Below are 21,644 nucleotides of genomic sequence, written 5' to 3' on the forward strand. Positions count from 1 at the left end.
TGGATGGATGGATGGATGGATGGATGGATAGATGGATGGATGAATGGATGTGTAAGTGGATGGCTAGGTAAATGGATACATAGTTGGGTGGGTGGATGGATAGATGAATGGATGATGATGGGTAGATAGATGCATATATCGATGGATGGGTGGATGATGATGATGATGATGGGTAGATAGATGCATTGATGGATGGATGGATGGCTGATGGATAGATGGATGAATGAATGGATGATAATGGGTAGATAGATGGATGGATGGATGGGTGGGTGGATGGATGCATGGATGAATAGATGGATGGATGAATGGATGGGTGGGTGGATGCTAGGTGAATGGATACATAGTTGGGTGGGTGGATGGATGATGATGATGATGGGTAGATAGATGCATGGATGGATAGATGGATGGGTGGATGGATGCATGGATGGATAGATGGATGGGTGGATGGATGCATAGGTGGTTGGGTAAATGAATGGATAGATGATAGATGGATTAATTAAATTGTGGATGGATGGATGCATGGATTGATAAATGGTTGCCTGGATGATAGATGGGTGGGTGGATAGGTGAATGGATAGATGGATGCATGGATGAATAGATGGATGGATGGATGAATGAATGGATAAGTGGGTGGATGGCTAGGTGAATGGATACATAGTTGGGTGAGTGGATGGATGAATAGATGATGATGGGTAGATATATGCATATATAGATGGATGGATGATGGATGGATAGATGGATGGGTGGGTGTATGGATGGATGGATGGATGGATGGCTAGGTGAATGTATACATGGTTGGGTGGGTGGGTGGATGGATGGATGAATGAATGATGATGATGATGATGATGATGGGTAGATAAATGCATGGATGGATAGATGGATGGATACATAGGTGTTTGTATAAATGAATGGATGGATGATACATGGATGATTGAAATCGTGGATGAATGAATGCATGGATTGATAAATGATTGCTTGAGTGGGCGGATAGGTGAATGGATAGATGGATGCATGGATACATGGAAGGATGGACATATGCATGGATGGATGGATGAATGCATGGATGCATAGATGCACGGGTGGGTGAGTGAATGTACGGATGGATGGGTGAATGATAATGGATGGATAAATGGATGCATGAATACATGGATAAGTGTGTGGGTGGGTGGGTGAGTGGATGATACATGGATAGTACATCTCTACAGACATTTGTTTTGTAAAGAAATTTCTGGTTTTATATTTTGAAATACGATACTTACTGTATATAATTACATTTTGCAATCAGTGCAATCCATAACACAACAAAAAGAGAAATGACTACAAATCAGATAAGGAAAGTGAATATATACCGCAGGACTTACAGTAAGTGTGGGTGCCCCACACCACTGACTCCTTCTAATTTGCCAAACCTTTTGAAACCACATCTGCTGGAAAGAATGTAACTTAATCATTTTTGAGCCAGACTCTCAATTTCCTGTATTGATTGCAGTTGTCCAAGTGTGAGTCACACAATAAAACCATATCATTGTTTATACTTGTTTCATATGTTCCCAAAGTGGCCCCTAAAAGTAGGACTCACAACACCAATGCCGTTGTATCGCGGGAAAAACACATCACGGCTAATTACCGAGGTCACAAGTCAAGCAACCCACTGTGGGCACGGTAAATCTTTAGGTAACCCGAGCGGTGTCGCTCCCAGACCTTACATACCACTCTTCTCCTCTTTCTGCACTCATGGACGACTTGAGCCTCCTATGTGAATGTAGTCATTGTTGCACCAGGCCGCCATCATGGCTGACTGCTTCGTGCTCGTTGGCCTGCGCTCACACACCAAAGTCGAGCCTCTCAGTGCACAAACTGCATGAGTGCTGACGACAAATAGCATCAATGTGAAATAAGTTCAAGCTGCGAATGATGAGATAGTGAAGTGATGTAACTCTCTCACTGCACTCGTCCTCCAAGCCACAAAAGCTGCCACCGCACCCCGTGACCTCATAAAGGCTTCATCCTCGAGCAATCCCTCCATCCTGTCCTTACGGCCGTGTGCGTCCTTACAGGCCACATCCTCTGCCTCATTTCCTGCAGGATGGGGCTGCCACTGCACGAGTTGATGAGTGAGGAGAGTGCGGGAAGCCTTGTTAAACATGTGGAATTGTTCAAAGGACAATCCACAACTGGATGATTCAAGCTTTGGAGAGAAAGAGAGCAGAGTCTGCAATTTCAGGGTTAATTAAATTAACTTTTTTTTTTTTTAGGAATTTTCTGGCATGTTTTCAGTGTGTTTGGATGCAGTAGATTGTTTATTGTGTATTGTTTATTGAGGATCCCCATTAGCTGACGCACAAAGGCCAGGCTAGTCTTCCTGGGGTCCTTTTCAAAAGTTCAAAGTGAAATAATAATACACAGATCCAGCTACAAATAAAAGAAAGGAAAAAGGAAAAGGAAAAGAAAATTCTCAAAATAATAAAATAAGATAACAGTACACAGATACAGTTACAGAACATACGCAGATCCGTTTACAATAAAAGAAAGGAAAAAGGAAAAGAAAAAGAAAATTCTCAAAATCGTATAAATGACCGTACACAGATCCAGGTACAGAACATATGCAAATCCAGTTACAATAAAAGCAAGGAAAAAGGGAAAGAAAAAAAAAAAGTTGTCAAACTGATAACATGAAAGATTAACTCTTAAGTAGAGATGCCGATATTATCGGCCGATAAATGCGTTAAAATGTAATATCGGAAATGATCGGTATCGTTTTTTTATTATCGGTATCGTTTTTTTTTTTATTAAATCAACGTAAAAAACACAAGATACACTTAAAATTAGTGCACCAACCCAAAAAACCTCCCTGCCCCCTTTACGCTCATTCACAAAAAAGGGTTGTTTCTTTCTGTTAATAATATTCTGGTTCCTACATTATATATCAATATATATCAATACAGTCTGCAAGGGATACAGTCCGTAAACACACATGATTGTGCGTGCTGCTGGTCCACTAATAGTACTAACCTTTAACAGTTAATTTTACTCATTTTCATTAATTACTAGTTTCTACGTAACTGTTTTTATATTGTTCTACTTTTCTTTTTTATTCAAGAATTTTTTTTAAATTTATTTATCTTATTTTATAAAAATTTTTAAACAGTATCTTATCTTCACCATACCTGGTTGTCCAAATTAGGCATAATAATGTGTTAATTCCACGACTGGATATATCGGTATCGGTTGATATCGGTATCGGTAATTAAAGAGTTGGACAATATCGGAATATCGGATATCGGCAAAAAGCCATTATCGGTCATCCCTACTCTTAAGTCTAAAAAGTGACTTTACATGTTTCTTAAAAGTTTTTTTTGACTGGGAATAGTCCTAATATTTAAATGAAGAGTATTCCATAATGAAATGCTTCTGTACACAACAGTGCTTTTCATTGAATTAGTTATTGGTAATGCAAGTAGACCTTGAGTTGAAGCTCTAGTACTGTAGTGGTAGACATCAGTATTATAACCAATCTGCTTAAAAAGAGCTGCAGGGTACCTGTTATGAATAATGTTTCGAATAAATAAGAATAATCTGCTGGATAATCTATGAATAAACCTTCAACCATCCGAGACAAGAATGCATACGGTCCACACTCGATCTATAAGAACAGTCGAGAGTAAGTCTAGCGGCCCTATTTTGAGCTGTTTGTAATTTTGTAAGCTCAACCTTGGGTGCAGAAGCCCAAATAACTGAACAATAATCCAGATGACACAACACCAATGTTTGTACTACCTGTCTACGAATTGCAAGTGTTACATACGTAGCACATTTCCTAACAGCAGCGATACTTCTACCCATCTTAGCGACAATCTGATTGATATATTCGGACCACAAAAGTGCATTACTAAGTGTAACGCCCAAAAGTCTAACTTTATCCTCTTGTTTGATTAATTGTCCTAAAATCTGTAAATTAAGTATAGAATTTTTTTGCCAGATTATGTCGTGAACCAAAGACAATACTTTTTGTTTTTAAATTGTTTAAAACCAGGCAACACTAAAATTGGCCCTAGTGTGTGAATGTGAGTGTGAATGTTGTCTGTCTATCTGTGTTGGCTCTGCGATGAGGTGGCGACTTGTCCAGGGTGTACCCCGCCTTCCGCCCGATTGTAGCTGAGATAGGCTTCAGCGCCCCCCGCGACCCCGAAGGGAATAAGCGGTAGAAAATGGATGGACAGTTTATTACTTATAACCCACTCAGTAACAGCATCTAAGTCCTTTGAAAGGACAGACTGAAGTTCTCCTATTGAAGATGATATAATGTGGTATCATCAGTATACAGTACCAAACTGGATGTTTGAGTCACAAGAGGAAGATCGTTTGTAAAAATTGAAAATAGAAGTGGTCCCAAACAACTGCCTTGCGGCACACCACAGCTTAAACCATAGCTGTTCGATAGCGTACCATTTAAATATACACAATGAGTTCTGTCAGATAAATAACTCTCAAACCAAGAGACAGCCATGGAACCAAAACCGTAACATTTCAATTCATCAATCAACAATTTATGGTCTATTGCTTTGCGTCTATTTCTGATAGACATTTTAAATGTAAAACTTAATAAAAAAATATGTTTTTCCTGTATAGTACGGTGCTCAGAAAAGGCAGCGGCTATTAATAAAATGAATCATTATCATTATTACAATGTTTTAGTAATGAGTAATCGAGCCACACTGGAAAGCTAAAATAAATAAATAAAAATAAACACGATGCAATGGGAATTAAGTTTATATTTTAATTGTGTGTTCAAAAAGTTGCAATATTACGGGAATTAAGTCATAATTTTACCACAATAAAGTTGTGTTCCTAAAAGGAAAATAAATTACTTTTTTTTTTTTTTTAAATAAAGTTATAATATTAACAGCATAAATGCATCGCTTACATTAGGAGAAAAAAAAACCTACAAATGACATTGACTGAAATCACCAACTAGTTAGCTATGTTTGAATATTATTTATTATATAACAATTATTTAATAATGATATAGGGTGAAAATAGAACAGAATTCCTCCAGAAGGACAGCAACTGCTGGTTTCAGGTGTTACAGGTGGCGTGGTTCGGTTGGTGGAGCGGCCGTGACAGCAATTTAAGGGTTCCCGGTTTGATCCCTTCCACCATCCTAGTCACTGCCGTTGTGTCCTTGGGCAAGATACTATACCCACCCGTTCCCAGTGCCACACACACTGGTTCAAATGTAACTTAGATAATGGGTTTAACTATGTAAAGCGCTTTGAGTCACTAGAGAAAAGCGCTATATAAATGTAATTCACTTCACTAATTCACAGTTAGTGTGTTGTGGATTTTCTCACGGTAGGGCTTTGATATTAATAACATATTGTAAGACTAAAACATATAATACAAATCTAAATAAAATCAATAATAAAAACTAAAGATTGTGATATTTTCACTTAAAGAATTACAATGAATTGATACACTCGCATCATACTGCTTTTATTTTTTTTAATTTACATTTTTAAAACAAAAAATATAACACGCTTACAGGATGCTATCTTCTTAACTTAATTTTTTTTATTTTTACATTCACTATTCTATGCACTCGTACACCTTACATATTTATCAATTAATCAGCCTAATGCATGTGACTGGCATATATCATTGACCTACAGGGCAGTTATGTTGGAGCCCCGTGAACTCTGCCTAGCAACAAGCAGTTGAACAACGCAAGCAGTTCTGTTCATTTACATTTTGTGGGTTTAAGCACATCCATTGTCCGATTTCCATTTATTAGCTTTTCCTTGTGAAGGCTAACTTAGAGTTAAAGAAAAGGAGCCTCCCTTTATGAATCCAGCAGCTGCATGAAGACATGTATTTATCCTGGTGTCTGTCATCAAGGTCTGCACTATAAAGCTCAACCTCATCATTTCCCCTCAATAACCCGAGTTCCATCCCGCCATGTTCAACATCCTCGCCGCCACAACTGAAAGCTTCAGCGCCGCATCCAAATCAAGGATTACGGAAAATTACGGACTAGACCTAACTTTTCCACTGAAAAAAAAAAAGTTGGCCTGACTTGACTTCTTCTCAATGGAAAGTGGGGGAAAAAAAACAACACTTCACTCTCTTACTGAACACTCTCTCTAGTCAATTCTCTCTTGTCAATGCTGTGAGTGCTTCAAATAAGTGAGTCCGGAGGTCAGCGGCTCTTTAGCGCCAAACTAGTGGCTCAAAAATGTATGCGAATATATTTTTTGTTTTAATATGGTTTCTGCAGGAGGACAAACATGACACAAACTTTTCTAATTGTTAGAAATCCCACTTTTTATATTAAACATGCTTCACTGATGAGAGTATTTGGTGAGCGCTATTTTGTCCTGCTAATTTTGGTGGTCCTTGAACTCACCGTAGTTTGTTTACGTGTACAACTTTTCCAACGCTGCCACAGAAATACGTGTTTTGTGCCAATACTTTTTCTAATTTTGTCCACCAATTGTTTTGTGCTGTGCGTGAATCCACAAAGGTGAGCTTTGTTGATGTTATTGGTTTGTGTGGTGTGCTAATGAGGCATATTTGCATATCAGTGCAAGCTAATCGATGCTAACATGCTATTTAGGCTAGCTGCATCATTACGACTTGTTTGTAGGTATATTTGAGCTCATATAATGTCCTTTACTTATGTCCTCTTTGTATATAATAATATAATATTAATAGTTGTTTGTTTGCCGGTATAGACACCAGCAAAAGTTAACCAGCTTGCAAAGATTGTAATCCACTAGAACGGGAGTCAGCAACCCGCGGCTCTTTAGTGCCGCCCTAGTGGCTTCCTGGAACATTTTAAAAAAAAGAATTGAAAATGGAAAAAAATGGGGGAAAATAATGTTTTTGTTTTACTATGTTTTTTGTTTGAGGACAAACATGACACAAACCTTCCCAATTGTTAGAAAGTCCACTGTTTAATATGTTTGTGTGTATGCTTCACTGATGAGAGTATTTGGTGAACATTGTTTTGTCCTACTAATTTCTGCGGCTCTTGAACCCACCATAGTGTTGACTGTGACGCAACAGTTTGTTTACATGTAAAATCTTCCACTCCTTCTTTGTCTCATTCTGTCCACCAAAAGTTTTATGCTGTGCGTGAATGCACAAAGGTGCGCTTTGTTTATGTTATTGACTTGTTGGAGTGCTAATCAGGCATATTTGGTCACTGCCTGACTGCAAGCTAATCAATGCTAACATGCTATTTAGGCTAGCTGTATGTACATATTGCATCATCATGCCTCATTTGTAGATATATTTGAGCTCATTTAATATCCTTTACTTTCATCCTCTTTGTATATAATTTAGTTTTAAATGTCTCATGACACATTAGCTGTATGTAATATTGGCTGCATTTCAGATAGTGTGCCATGTTGTTCCAGACCACAGCAATACCTATACCTTTGGCCATTAAAAGCCAGTAATTTCCAGGAGTTATCTCACCTTCTGAGTAGCCTCTGATTTACTAATGGTTTCTAATGTGTAGAATAAATATCATATTTCAACATTTCTGTCAACCTGCGACACATAGTCATGTTGATATTAGAATAACATAACTAATATAGACACTTACGTCATGTGCTGCCTTCATTATAAGACTTATATACGGCTTTTCTTTTTTTGCGGCTACACACAGATGTCTTTTTTGGTCCAATATGGCTCTTTCAACGTTTTGGGTTGCCGACCCCTGCACTAGAAGAAGACAGCCTGCCGTTTCCTTTAACTTGGACACACACATCTGTACTTTTGGCCATTCTAAACCAGTAACTCCCAGGGGTTCTCTCTCCCTGTGAGAAGACTCCGTTGTAAAAATGTGTAGAATAAATAGATTTCAACATTTCTGTCAACAAAGATTTGCGTCAGCCTGCGACACACAGTCATTTTGATAGTAGGCTATTAGAGCTAGTATAGACACTTACGTCACGTGTTGTCTTCATTATAGCACTTATATATGACTTTTAAAGTCATTTTGATAGTAGGCTATTATAACTCATATAGACATTTACATCATGTGTTGCCTTCATTATAACACCATTTTTTGCGGCTCCTGACAGACTTGTTTTTTGTATTTTTGGTCCATTATGACGCCTGCAACATTCTGGGTTGCCGACCCCCGGTCTAGCCTGACAAGAGCTGCTGCTGCAACAGGCGGTAAATGCACCCAAGCATTTGTTCCTGTCGCGGTAAAGAATTGAACAGGAAAAAGGGGGGGAGGCCCAGACTGTTTGTTTGGAATGTCTGTAAGCAATGATAAAATGTCCTTACACTACATGCAATCACTCGCTAACAATCGCTTCATTATGTGCCCCGTTCCCACAATTAGCTCAGAGTGGTGTTTCCTCCCCAGTGCAGGGGTCTGCGTCAATGGTGCATATATCCCCTCCTCTACCCTGCGCGAGTCCCTCAGGATTGCTAAAAACTGCATAGATGTTTAGCGGGTTACGTTCGTTCCACGTCCTAAGAGCTAGCTTATGTAGCCGAGGATCAGACTGCCAAGTCTGATTGTGGCGGTCCGCTCCCTGTACGATCAGTATCAGAGTTTGGTCCGCATTGCCGGCAGTAAGTCGGACACGTTTCCAGTGAGGGTTGGACTCTGCCAAGGCTGCCCTTTGTCACCGGTTCTGTTCATAACTTTCATGGACAGAATTTCTAGGCGCAGTCAAGGCGTTGAGAGGATCCGGTTTGGTGGCTGCAGGATTAGGGCTCTGATTTTTGCAGATGATGTGGTCCTGATGGCTTCATCTGGCCAGGATCTTCAGCTCTCACTGGATCGGTTTGCAGCCGAGTGTGAAGCAACTGGGATGGGAATCAGCACCTCCAAGTCCGAGTCCATGGTTCTCGCCCGGAAAAGGGTGGAATGCCATCTCCGGGTTGAGGCGGAGACCCTGCCCCCCAAGTGGAGGAGTTCAAGTACCTAGGAGTCTTGTTCACGAGTGAGGGAAGAGTGGATCGTGAGATCGACAGGCGGATCGGTGCGGCGTCTTCAGTAATGCGGACGCTGTATCGATCCGTTGTGGTGAAGAAGGAGCTGAGCCGGAAGGCAAAACTCTCAATTTACCGGTCGATCTACGTTCCCATCCTCACCTATGGTCATGAGCTTTGGGTCATGACCGAAAGGACAAGATCACGGGTACAAGCGGCCGAAATGAGTTTCCTCCGCCGGGTGGCGGGGCTCTCCCTTAGAGATAGGGTGAGAAGCTCTGCCATCCGGGGTTAGCTCAAAGTAAAGCCGCTGCTCCTCCACATCGAGAGGAGCCAGATGAGGTGGTTCGGGCATCTGGTCAGGATGCCACCCGAACACCTCCCAAGGGAGGTGTTTAAGGCACGTCCAACCGGTAGGAACCCAAGACACGTTGGGAAGACTATGTCTCCCGGCTGGCCTGGGAACGCCTCGGGATCCCCCGGGAGGAGCTGGACGAAGTGGCTGGGGAGAGGAAAGTCTGGGCTTCCCTGCTTAGGCTGCTTCCCCCGCGACCCGACCTCAGATAAGCGGAAGATGGATGGATGTTTAGCGGGTTCCAGCTCAACACAACACGGGTTCAGCGGCGACCGTGTGTGTGTTCTTATACAAATTACAGTGCGTATTCTATACGTATTGCATCATGTGACCACACAGTCTCAGCAGGAGGCCTTAAAATACTCTCGCCAAACAAGCACATGGAGCAGCCATGAGTGGGCTAAGAATGTCGCCCTGTGATTGACAGGCCGCAGGTTTGAGTTCCCTGAGCAGCTATAAAGCTCTCACTACTCCGTGTTTGTTTATGATAAAGAATGATCGTACTCTTAACAAGAACCATATGCATCTGTAAATCGAACTCTCAAAATGTCGATCTAAACTTGCAAAGCAACAGGTGGCGGCCAACAACTGCTCTGCAGAGCTTTTCTTGTTGTCACTCACACGCACGAGATCAATGAAGCAGCTTTTCTTGTATAGCAACCTGCTACCAGTTGCTATTTCACTAATATTGAAAAGGTGATCTCCAATGGTACCTCGACTTTAGAGTAGAGATGTCCGATAATGTTTTTTTGCCGATATCCGACATATTGATTATTGATGTATACACTATTTCTCATCTAAAAGTTTCTTTTTCTTTTTAAAAGGCATGTTATATGTAGAAACTGGGTGTGTTTTGGGGGGCCAAGGACCAATTAAATGAAAACGATTAATTTCAATGGGGGAAGTTGATTTGAGATACTAGTGTTTTTAAGTCACGGAACCAATTAAGCTTGTAAGTTGAGGTACAACTGTATTTAAAAAAAGTGTGTTTGAATTCGGCTTAAAACATTTTTTTCTTTAAAAAAAAAGGGGGGGGGGGCGCTCATCTTTATATCGTAGAAGTTAAAATTAAACGTAAGCAAGTTTAAATATTGTATATATATATATATATGTATTTCTTGAAAGACGCGATATTTCTTCTTAGTATATTAGACCTGCTTGCTTATCTTTAGTTAAATATACTAAAATATGATTTGTTTTGCCAATTAAAGTAAGCAAAACAATCTGCCAACAGAACAAGAAAAACATTTAGGTAAGTTGCAAGTAAGTTGAAATGTTTTTTTTTTCCAGTTTTTGCAGTACAGTATATCATAATATTATTATTATTATTATTATTTTAAATCAATCAGTATTTCTAAAGGAGAATGACAACACAGTTCTGTCAATAATTTATAATTTATATATTTTTGATCTGGGTGTTTTTGTTTTATTATTCATACTTAGTGCAGTCGCTTAGTGTGAAATGTATATATGTGCATAGGTGGAAATAGTGGTGTTATTATTCATTACTCATTTTTAGTTTTGCATTTTTTTTAAATTACATTTGACTTGTGCATGCAAAATCTGCACCGCAGCCACATCATTTATCCATTGTGGGACACATGAACTCTATACTCTCCTGTCCTATTATTACACATTCTTTATACCATAAGAAAATAGTAGTTAAACACAGGAAGTGGGCAAACTACTAACTGCTGTACCGAGACGCAGAAAAGTTGTAGGACTAAATCAGCTCTGCTTCTTCCTACTCCTTTTCCGACAGGTTGAATTGTGCAAGTGTGAACATAAGATGGAAATACAACCTTCCCCTGAGCTCAGTTCAAAACTTGTGAGCCAAACATTTTTGCAGCAAATTCCTACAAGCACAAGAGTGCTCCTGTTGTGTAGAGCTGTGGTTCTCAAATGTTTTTCACCAAGTACCACCTCAGAAAGAAGCTGGGCTCTCCAAGTACCACCAACATTAAAATGTAGTAGCGCAGTAGGCCACAGTATTAATCAAAAACCAGGTAGAGGTTTTATATAACAATTGTATTTAGTATTTTTGGCCACTTTAAAATTACACACAGTTTGAACATTAACACTCTGTTCAAAGACAGGAAAATAAAACACTGTACTTTAAACAAGTGATTATTTGAAGTACCACTAGATGGAGCCCGCATACCACTAGTGCCACGTGTACCACAGTTTGAGAACCACTGGTAGAGGAAGCTTGACCACTGTAAACATTGACATTTTAACCTGGCTAGCAAACAGACCATTGAGCTCCAGACTTGTGAGTCCTCTCATTTTTGATACTTAAACCTGTTTTTGTAAAGTGATCTATGTAACTTAGACTTAGACAAACTTTAATGATCCACAAGGGGAACTAAGGTGTTTGCCGTAGCTTGTTTACTTCAGATGCAGTCAGTAGTCATTTAACTTCTCTAGTTATAATAGTGGTGTTCCTCAAGGGTCCATTTTAGCTCTTTTTCACCATTTGGGCTATTCAATTGGTGGCCCGCGAGTTCTGCTATAAAAAACTAGTGAGATATTCACATTTTGGACTAGCTTTTCTGCAGAAAGTACTTAAAACCCTGCCAGGGTTTCTCGTTTTTCCCGTTGGGTTGAGTTTTTTCTTGCCCTGATGTGGGGTCTGAGCCGAGGATGTCGTTGTGGCTTGTGCAGCCCTTTGAGACATTTGTGATTAAGGGCTATATAAATAAACTTTGGTTGATTTGTTGATTGACAAAAACAGCAAAACGCTAAATAATAGACCAACATGAAATGTCTACTGTAGAGGATCCTGGTTAGATAAGACTAATAGTAAAGGGAGAAGTCCGCCCCACTGGTCCTTAAATTCTGGAAATGTGGCCCCCCAAAACAATTTGGTTGAATATCCCTGTGTTATTATATGCAATGACAATAACATTCCAGACAAGGCAGGGAGACAGAACAAGACGATGTGCAAAAGGTTAGCATGCAGCTTTTTAGTGCCGCCCTTGTGGCTCCCTGGAGCATTTTTTAAAAAGGATGGAAAATGGAAAAATATGGGGGAAAAATAATTTTTTGGTTTTAGTATATTTTTTGTTTGAGGACAAACATGACACAAACCTTCCCAATTGTTAGAACTGTTTAACATGTTTGTGTGTATGCTTCACTGATGAGAGTATTTGCTGAACATTGTTTTGTCCTACTAATTTCGGCGGTTCTTGAACTCACCATAGTGTGGACTGTGACGCGACAGTTTGTTAACATGTCAAATCTTCCACGCTGTCTTTCTCTCGTTTTGAGCATCAAACCTTTTATGCTGTGCCTGAATGCACAAAGGTGCGCTTTCTCGATGTTATTGACTTGCGTGGAGTGCTAATCAAGCATATTTGGTCAGTGCATGACTGCAAGCTAATCCACGCTAACATGCTATTTAGGCTAGCTGTGTGTACACATTGCATCATTATGCCTCATCTGTAGGTATATTTGAGCTCATTTAATATCCTTTACTTTTATCCTCTTTGTATATAATTTAGTTTTGCATGTCTCATGACACATTATCTGCATGTACTATCGGCTGCATTTCTGATAGTTGTTTGTGTGACATGTTGTTCCAGACCACAGCAAACGCTACCCAGCTTGCAAAGATTGTAATAAATCTATTAAAAGAAGACAGCCTGCCGTTTCCTTTAACTTGGACACACACATCTATACCTTTGGCCATTAAAAGCCAGTAATTTCCAGTAGTTACCTCACCTTTTGAGTAGCCTCTGATTTACTCATGGTTTCTAATGTTGTAAAAATGCGTAGAATAAATATTACATTTCAACATTTCTGTCAACAAAGATTTGCTCCAGCCTGCGACACATAGTTGTTATGATAGTAGGCTATTATAGCTAATAAAAAAACTTGCGTCATCTGTTAGTGAAGTGAAGTGAAGTGAATTACATTTATATAGCGCTTTTTTCTCAAGTGACTCAAAGCGCTTTATATTGTGAAACCCAATATCTAAGTTACATTTAAACCAGTGTGGGTGGCACTGGGAGCAGGTGGGTAAAGTGTCTAGCCCAAGGACACAACGGCAGTGACTAGAATGGCGGAAGCGGGGATCGAACCTGCAACCCTCAAGTTGCTGGCACGGCCGCTCTACCAACCGAGCTATACCGCCCCGTTAGACTTAGACTTCCTTTTTATTGTCATTTAAATTTGAACTTTACAGTACAGATAAGAACGAAATTTCGTTACATAAGCTCATGGTAGTGCAGGATAAAAGAGCAATAAGGTGCATGTATAAATAAATAAATAGATTACTGTACAGATAAATATATTGCACTTTTTCACATGCGTCCACGTTTATGGATGTATGTTATATTGTCTTTTTTATTCCAGCGAGTTAATCCATTTTGGGGGGAGTTGAGGGGATAATTTAATTATGATGCGTTCAAGAGTCTTACGGCCTGAGGGAAGAAGCTGTTACAGAACCTGTAGGTTCTGCTTCGGAGGCTGCGGAACCTCTTTCTAGAGTCCAGCAGTGAAAACAGTCCTTGGTGGGGGTGGGAGGAGTCTTTGCAGATTTTCTGTTGTCTTCATTATAAGACGTATAAATGGCTTTTAATTTTTTTGCGGTTCCAGACAGATTTTTTTTTTTGTATTTTTGGTCCGATATGGCTCTTTCAACGTTTTGGGTTGCCGACAACCTGGGTTAGCGGGTAGAAAGAGGAAGAAGACCCCCACGAGAACACAACAAACCTCCAGTGAGAAGAGAATGAGTAATCGAGGTCCGACCACAACAATATCAAGTGTGAGACAGGAAAGAAGGGAGTAACAGGCTCCATCCATTACAATCAGCTGTCACTGAGGCCCCTGCTTTGTGTTTATAGATACTGTGTGTGTGTGTGTGTGTGTGTGTGTGTGTGTGTGTGTGTGTGTGTGTGTGTGTGTGTGTGTGTGTGTGTGTGTGTGTGTGCCAATAACTCACTATCCTGTCTGGGTGGGGATGCATCCATGCAAATGGTGTGACTGCCTTCTCAGGAATGTTGGCTAAGTCGATAGGCACCCGTCACACGTCACGACCGCCCCTCCTCAGTCAGCTGTGAGGGTACCAGGTGGTGCCAAGCGCACTGCGGCCCGCCGCTTGGCGTTATCGCGGAGGCAACACATTGAACGTGCGCCCATCCTGTTCGAGCTTAGATACGAGACGTCCCATCTGGACTCTATCACCCGCCGCCAACTGGTACGGCAGACGCGGCGGACCTCTAATCATGTGACTCACACACATCTGAAAACCGTTCCGAAGCAGCCGATGAAGACGTGACGCACACAGGAAGTGAAAACGGAGGAAAACACTGCTTTGTACACAAGATTGTGCAAACGGAGAATTCCAGAACGCTAAGGCTACTTTGATATTTTTAACCTTTTGTTTACGAAAAAAAAACACAATCCAACATACACTATATTGCCAAAAGTATTTGGCCACCTGCCTTGACTCACATATGAAGTGCCATCCCATTCCTAACCCATAGGGTTCAATATTATGTCGGTCCACCTTTTGCAGCTATTACAGCTTCAACTCTTCCGGGAAGGCTGTCCACAAGGTTGCGGCGTGTATTTATAGGAATTTTCCACCATTCTTCCTGGCTCTCAGTCTCCGTTCTAATTCATCCCAAAGGTGTTCTATTGGGTTCAGGTCAGGACTCTGTGCAGGCCAGTCAAGTTCATCCACACCAGACTCTGTCATCCATGTCTTTATGGACCTTGCTTTGTGCACTTGTGCACAGTCATGTTGGAGAAGGAAAGGGCCCGCTCCAAACTGTTCCCACGATGTTGGGAGCATGGAATTGTCCAAAATGTGTTGGTATCCTGGAGCATTCAAAGTTTCACTGGAACTAAGGGGCCAAGCCAAACTCCTGAAAAACAACCCCACACCTTAATTCCTCCTCCACCAAATTTCACACTCGGCACAATGCAGTCCAAAATGTACCGTTCTCCTGGCAGTATCCAAACCCAGACTCGTCCATCAGATTCCCAGATGGAAAAGTGTGATTCATTATTCCAGAGAACGTTTCTCCACTGCTCTAGAGTCCAGTGGCGACGTGCTTTACACCACTGCATCCCACGCTTTGCATTGGACTTGGTGATGTATGGCTTAGATGCGGCTGCTCGGCCATGGAAACCCATTCCATGAAGCTCTCTGCGTACTGTACGTGGGCTAATTGGAAGGTCACATGAAGTTTGGAGCTCGGTGACCTCTTTGCACTATGTGCTTCAGTATCCGCTGACCCCTTTCTGTCAGTTTACATGGCCTACCACTTCATGGATGAGTTGCAGTTGTTCCCAAACTCTTCCATGTTGTTATAATAAAGCCGACAGTTGACTTTGGAATATTTAGGAGCGAGGAAATTTCATGACTGGATTTGTTGCACAGGTGGCATCCTATGACAGTTCCACGCTGGGAATCACTGAGCTCCTGAGAGCGACCCATTCTTTCACAAATATTTGTAGAAAGTCTCCATGCCTAAATGCTTGATTTTATACACCCGTGGTTAGGACACCTGATTCGAATCATTTTGAAGGGTGGCCAAATACTTTTGGCAATATAGTTTAGGTCTAGATTAGAGATGGGTACCTTTCACCTTTGAACCAATACAGTACGAATTCCAGGTACTCAACGGTACCAATTTTAAGTACTTTTGTGTGTTCGTGTCTTAAGAAATATTTCCTAATAACGAAATATGTGTTATTGAACTGTGAGCTGAAAACGATAACTGTTGGCTGTGTTACATCTTGATATCTTACCCTTCTACGTCTCATTTGCATATAATATGTGGTCAACTTTGCATACAGTTGAAATTCCAAGACGTTGATGGTAGTATACAGTATATAGGTTACAGTCAGGAAGTAACGTATTTTTCGGACTATACGTCGTCACTTTTTTCCTACACTTCGAATCCTGTGGCTTAAAAATATAGGGCTAATTTATGGAATTCTCTTCGCTAACGACCATAATGTTTTATATTCAACAAATAGTTTGACACCAACAGAGATGCTGAAACGGTGTGTTATTGTTTGTGCTATGGCGCCAGCTTTTGGATAATTTTCTGACTGCAGGGGCTGCGGTTGAAACATGTATTCACTGTTTCTTGCCTTAAACCGGAGGTATATCCCATTTCGTCTACTATTTGTCCATAGCGTTTCTGCCTAAAATGATTCTTCATTCATCACTCCAAGCAATGTTTGTAAGTTTTACAATATAACTAAAACAATTATTACTTATTAAACCGTCCCATTTTTTTATGTCTGTAGGTGTACATGCTATCGTAATGTAATCAAGCTCGCGTCATTAGCATTAGCGAATATGCTAACAAGTGTCTGTGTTAGTATTATTAACTCACAATGGCGTTCTTTTTGTATTTTTCAAGTTTCTTAAATTCACCAAAATATCACAGTGGAGTTATTGAGTCTGTTTAGCTGATTGGAGAGCTAGATTCCGCAGCTATTGGGTCCATGACAATGACTTCTGTTTTGTTTGATCAGCCGTTTTACTGCTGTGTGTCAGGCACCGTTTAAAAACAATAAACTTTTACAAAATATTTCGTACTGGTAAATAGCTGCGGCTTATAGTATGGTGCAGCTAATCTAAGCTAAGTGGGTGCGGCTTAAATACCGGTGCGCTCTATAGCTCGGAAAGTACAGTAGTCTTTGCCATTAATGGTAAATGGTAAATGGGTTATACTTCTATAGCGCTTTTCTACCTTTTTTTTTTAAGGAAATCAAAGCGCTTTGACACTATTTCCACATTCACACACACACACATTCACACACTGATGGCAGCAGCTGCCATGCAAGGCCCTAACCACGACCCATCAGGAGCAAGGGTGAAGTGTCTTGCTCAAGGACACAACGGACGTGACTAGAATGGTAGAAGGTGGGGATTGAACCAGTAACCCTCAGATTGCTGGCATGGCCACTCTCCCAATAATGCAATTTTGTGTGGTCCCTTTTATTTAGAAAAGTATCGAAATACATTTTGGTACCGGTACCAAAATATTGGTATTGGGACAACACTACACCAAACCCATCCACCCACTTCTTTGTGGAGCTTGCTTTGTGCTCCAGAACACAACACTGTTCTCATGCATGCATAGAATGATCCAAAATGTCTCGCAAACAGCTTTAAAACAAGCCTCTTAAAGGGTTCTAATCCAGCCAACATTCACTCGAGTCGTGTTCCTGAGTCAGCTGCTTTTGTTGTGTACTTGCTCCATGTCTCACATGCACGCCACACACAAACATGTGCGCCTTTTTCGGGGGGTTTGATATTACTTAGTCGAGTCTCTGAAACAGCAGCTTTTGTTCCACGCACAGACTTTTCTTTCTGCGTGGTGAAAAGACCCGCGAGTGTGACTAAGCGCTCTGTGCCAGCCTCATATTTGGAGTATGAGCGCCACATTTGAGTCATTTCTAAAAGTGGGCCCATGACCAAAGAGGGCGCTGACCTCCCCCTTTCAACAGCCAGATGTGACGGCGGCGTTATTAGCCCCGCTGAGGCAGACAAAACTCATTAAGACGGAGACTGGGGATGGGAGGGGGCGACGATGGCGGGCTTTTACAGGATGCAGTTTAACGGAGGCAGGCATAAAGTTTAGACCTTATTAGAGCATTGATGACCTGTTGTCTTGGTTTCATCCGCTCTGTGGGAATTCTCTACTACGTTCTACCAGAATCCCACAGTCGTACTTGTTGAGATGTCAACTCTATGAAGGAGTTCAGTACTAGGAACTCCCTGAGAAGACAACAATTATTTCTACCACTTCACAGTGTTTTGCAAGGGGAAGAAAGTTGAAATAAAACACATTTAAAAAGTCAAAAGTTTTACACAATATTTTTTCAATATATTAAAAAAATGTGTTTATTTTAAAATGTATCATTTTTTTTTAAATTTATTGAAGAATGACATAAGGCAATAAACATACAGTATGTTATTATTTATTCAAACATACAGTATAGTATTATTATTGATACTTTAAATATATATTTCTATGTTTTAATTTCATATTTGAATGTTCTTACATTATTTGAATATGTTTTTATGTACAGTACAGGCCAAAAGTTTGGACATACCTTCATTCATTCAATGGTTTTTCTTTATTTTCATGACTATTTACATTGTAGATTGTCACTGAAGGCATCAAAACTATGAATGAACACAAAAAAAGGTGAAATAACTGAAAACACGTTTTTTATTCTAGTTTCTTCAAAATAGCCACTTTTTGGTCTGATTACTTTTTCGCACACTCTTGGCATTCTCTCGCTGAGCTTCAAGAGGTAGTCACCTGAAATGGTTTTCACTTCACAGGTGTGCTTGAAGCTCATCGAGAGAATGCCAAGAGCAGTAATCAGAGCAAAGGGTGGCTATTTTGAAGGGACTAGAATATAAAACATGTTTTCAGTTATTTCACCTTTTTTTGTTAAGTACATAATTCCACATGTGTTCATTCATAGTTTTGATGCCTTCAGTGACAATCTACAATGTAAATAGTCATGAAAATAAAGAAAATGCATTGAATGAGGAGAAGGTGTGTCCAATATTTTGGCCTGTACTGTATATACATGTTTTATATTCTTTTAAAAACATTTTTTTAATAGGAGAATATAGATTAAGACAACAGGCATACTATTGTAAGCGATAAACATACAGTATATCATTATTCATTCAAACATACAAAATAATATGTTTCATGTTTAAATTTGTATCTAATATTTTTTCTGTTCAAGTGAATGTAAATCGATAGCTAGAGGAAAGAAGTACATATACAAGTTGTTAAATCAAATGGTTTACCAATTTTTTGTAGTAGTAAACAACAATGTAAACACCCAATATTTTTTTTTCCAAAAATAACATTTTTTTTTGATTGCATACAACCCCATTTTTTTTTATTTTTGGCCCCAAAAAATATTGGGTGTTTACATTTGGTAAAACATTTGATTTAAAAAAAATGTATATGTACTTCTTTCCTCTAGCTATCGATTAACATTCACTTGAACAGAAAAAATATTAGATACAAATTTAAATGTGAAAAATGTTGTATTGTATGTTTGAATGAATAATGATATACTGTACGTTTATCGCTTACAATATTATGCCTGTTGTCTTAAGCTATATTCTCCTAATAAAGTAATATTTTAAAAATAATATAAACAAGTTGTATACATAAAAACATTTTCAAATAATGTAAGAAAATAAAAATATGAAATTAAAATACAGAAGTATATATTTCAAGTATCAATAATAATATTATACTGTATGTTTGAATAAATAATAACATACTGTTTTATTTGTATTTTTTTTTTATCAGCGAATAAAGCTTACCAAGACAGTAGGCATAATATTGTGAGCATTGAATATACTGTATGAATATATTGTATATATTATGAAAAATGCATAAAAAATAAAATAGGTATTTGTTTTAGAAATATGTTTTTGTTTTTAAGCTGTTTTACAACATGTTTGCAGTTTTGCTAGCTAACTTAGAAGTCCAAAGAAAGCAATGGACAAGCGATCTATGGTTTAATACATTCAGGAAGTATCCTCAGCGTTGTCGACAATACCCCCCTCCTTTCCGCTGCACACCAAGAATATTAACCGACAAGGTGAAATTGATTTAATTTGTTTATTCCTAATCATTGTAGAAACATGGCTGGCAAAGTTAGGGAGTTTTTTTTTTTCACTTCAAACTGTGGGTGCACCACAGGGCTAGTGACAGTGTGTAGTGTCGGCAGGGCGGCTGGAAATGTGGATAGTTCAGATAGTTGGTGTTGTTGTTTTGGTTTTGTTCATAAATAGAAAGTTGATCCATCACCCCCAGTATTGTATATCTCTTCATATTGTGCTCCAACGTTTACTAAAATATAGACCTTCTTCGAGGCTGGAACCCATTATTCACATTGTTTCTTTTTGAGGAATTTGCTTTACTATACAAACTGTTTCCAACATTTATTAACACATTTCTCAAAATGATGGCAAACATTGTACATAACTGAGGTATCACCACAATACACAATACTCCAGTCCCCTCTAAGCTTTTCTTATAGAAATGATCTCTTCATACAACATATAGTTTACAAGTTTACATAATGTCATAGCTGTCTTGAGTTTCCAATAATTTCTACAACTCTTTTTGTGATAGAGTGATTGGAGCACATACATAATTTTGTTTCATCTGACCACAGAACTTTCCTCCAGAAGGTCTTATCTTTGTACATGTGATGTCAGATGAAACGTAAATTGAGCTGTTTGTCCACAAAACACAGCAATATGTTTGGAGGAGAAAAAATTAGGCCTTTCATCCCAGGAACACCAATTCCTACCGTTAAGCATGGTGGTGGTAGTATTATGCTCTGGGCCTGTTTTTCTGCCAATGGAACTGGTGATTTACAGAGAGTAAATGGGACAAAGGAAAAAGGAGGATTACCTCCAAATTCTTTGGGAAAACCTAAAATCATCAGGCCGGAGGTTGGGTCTTAGGCACAGTTGGGTATTCCAACAGGGCAATGACCCCAAACACACGTCAAAAGTGGTAAAGGAATGGCTAAATCAGGCCATCCCAAAGTGGACAATGCTGAAGAAACAAGTCCATGTCAGAAAACCAACAAGTTTAGCTGAACTGCACCAATTTTGTCAAGAGGAGTGGTCAAAAATTCAACCAGAAGCTTGTGGATGGCTACCAAAAGCGCCTTATTGCAGTGAAACTCGCCAAGGGACATGTAACCAAATATTAACATTGCTGTATGTATACTTTTGACCCAGCAGATTTGGTCACATTTTCAGTAGACCCATAATAAATTCATAAAAGAACCAAATTTCATGAAAAAAATTTTTGTGACCAACAAGTATGTGCTCCAATCACTCCATCACAAAAAAAAAAGAGTTGTAGAAATGATTGGAAACTCAAGACAGCCATGACATTATGTTCTTTACAAGTGTATGTAAACTTTTGACCACGACTGTATGTTCTGCCACCATTTCTATACATCCATGCCTCTTAAATATAGAACCCCCTCTATTAATACACCAACCATGAGTTCTGCCCTGCAGCTTCAACCAGCCATACCCCCTTTCTTCTGACCATGCCTGACCAAATCGTCTCCGAGCAAGGAATAGAAATAGCACCAATTAGACTTTAAAAAAAAAAAAGAATGAAGTGAAAAGGAGGACGATACGCTTTCAGATAAATGTGCACGGTGTAAGTTACGGCTTAGACGCCCACACACATCCTCCTCTTCTTCTGAAAGGTTTGCTTCTCTTTGCTGGTGCCAAGAAATGTAAAAGGCATGCGGCTGCACTACTCCTCTGATTACATCACTC

General features: G+C 39.6%; 1 protein-coding gene across 2 annotated transcripts in view; it reads right to left on the reverse strand.

Annotated features, from left to right (window-relative positions):
* Positions 1-21,644, reverse strand: part of pdpn (podoplanin) — a 39,309-nt gene that overhangs the window by 14,529 nt on the left and 3,136 nt on the right. The window contains exon 1 of one of the 2 annotated variants that reach the window (XM_061976021.1): positions 14,259-14,494. The exons of the other annotated variant lie outside the window; for it this stretch is intronic. Within the exon in view, the coding sequence (XP_061832005.1) occupies positions 14,259-14,286 (28 nt within the window). The 5' untranslated portion in view covers positions 14,287-14,494. Of the gene's footprint in view, positions 1-14,258; positions 14,495-21,644 lie in introns of those variants that run through there. 2 annotated transcript variants of the gene reach the window in all.

The sequence above is a fragment of the Nerophis lumbriciformis genome, linkage group LG01 (assembly GCF_033978685.3).
Source record: "Nerophis lumbriciformis linkage group LG01, RoL_Nlum_v2.1, whole genome shotgun sequence".
NCBI classification, from domain to species: Eukaryota; Metazoa; Chordata; class Actinopteri; order Syngnathiformes; family Syngnathidae; genus Nerophis; species Nerophis lumbriciformis.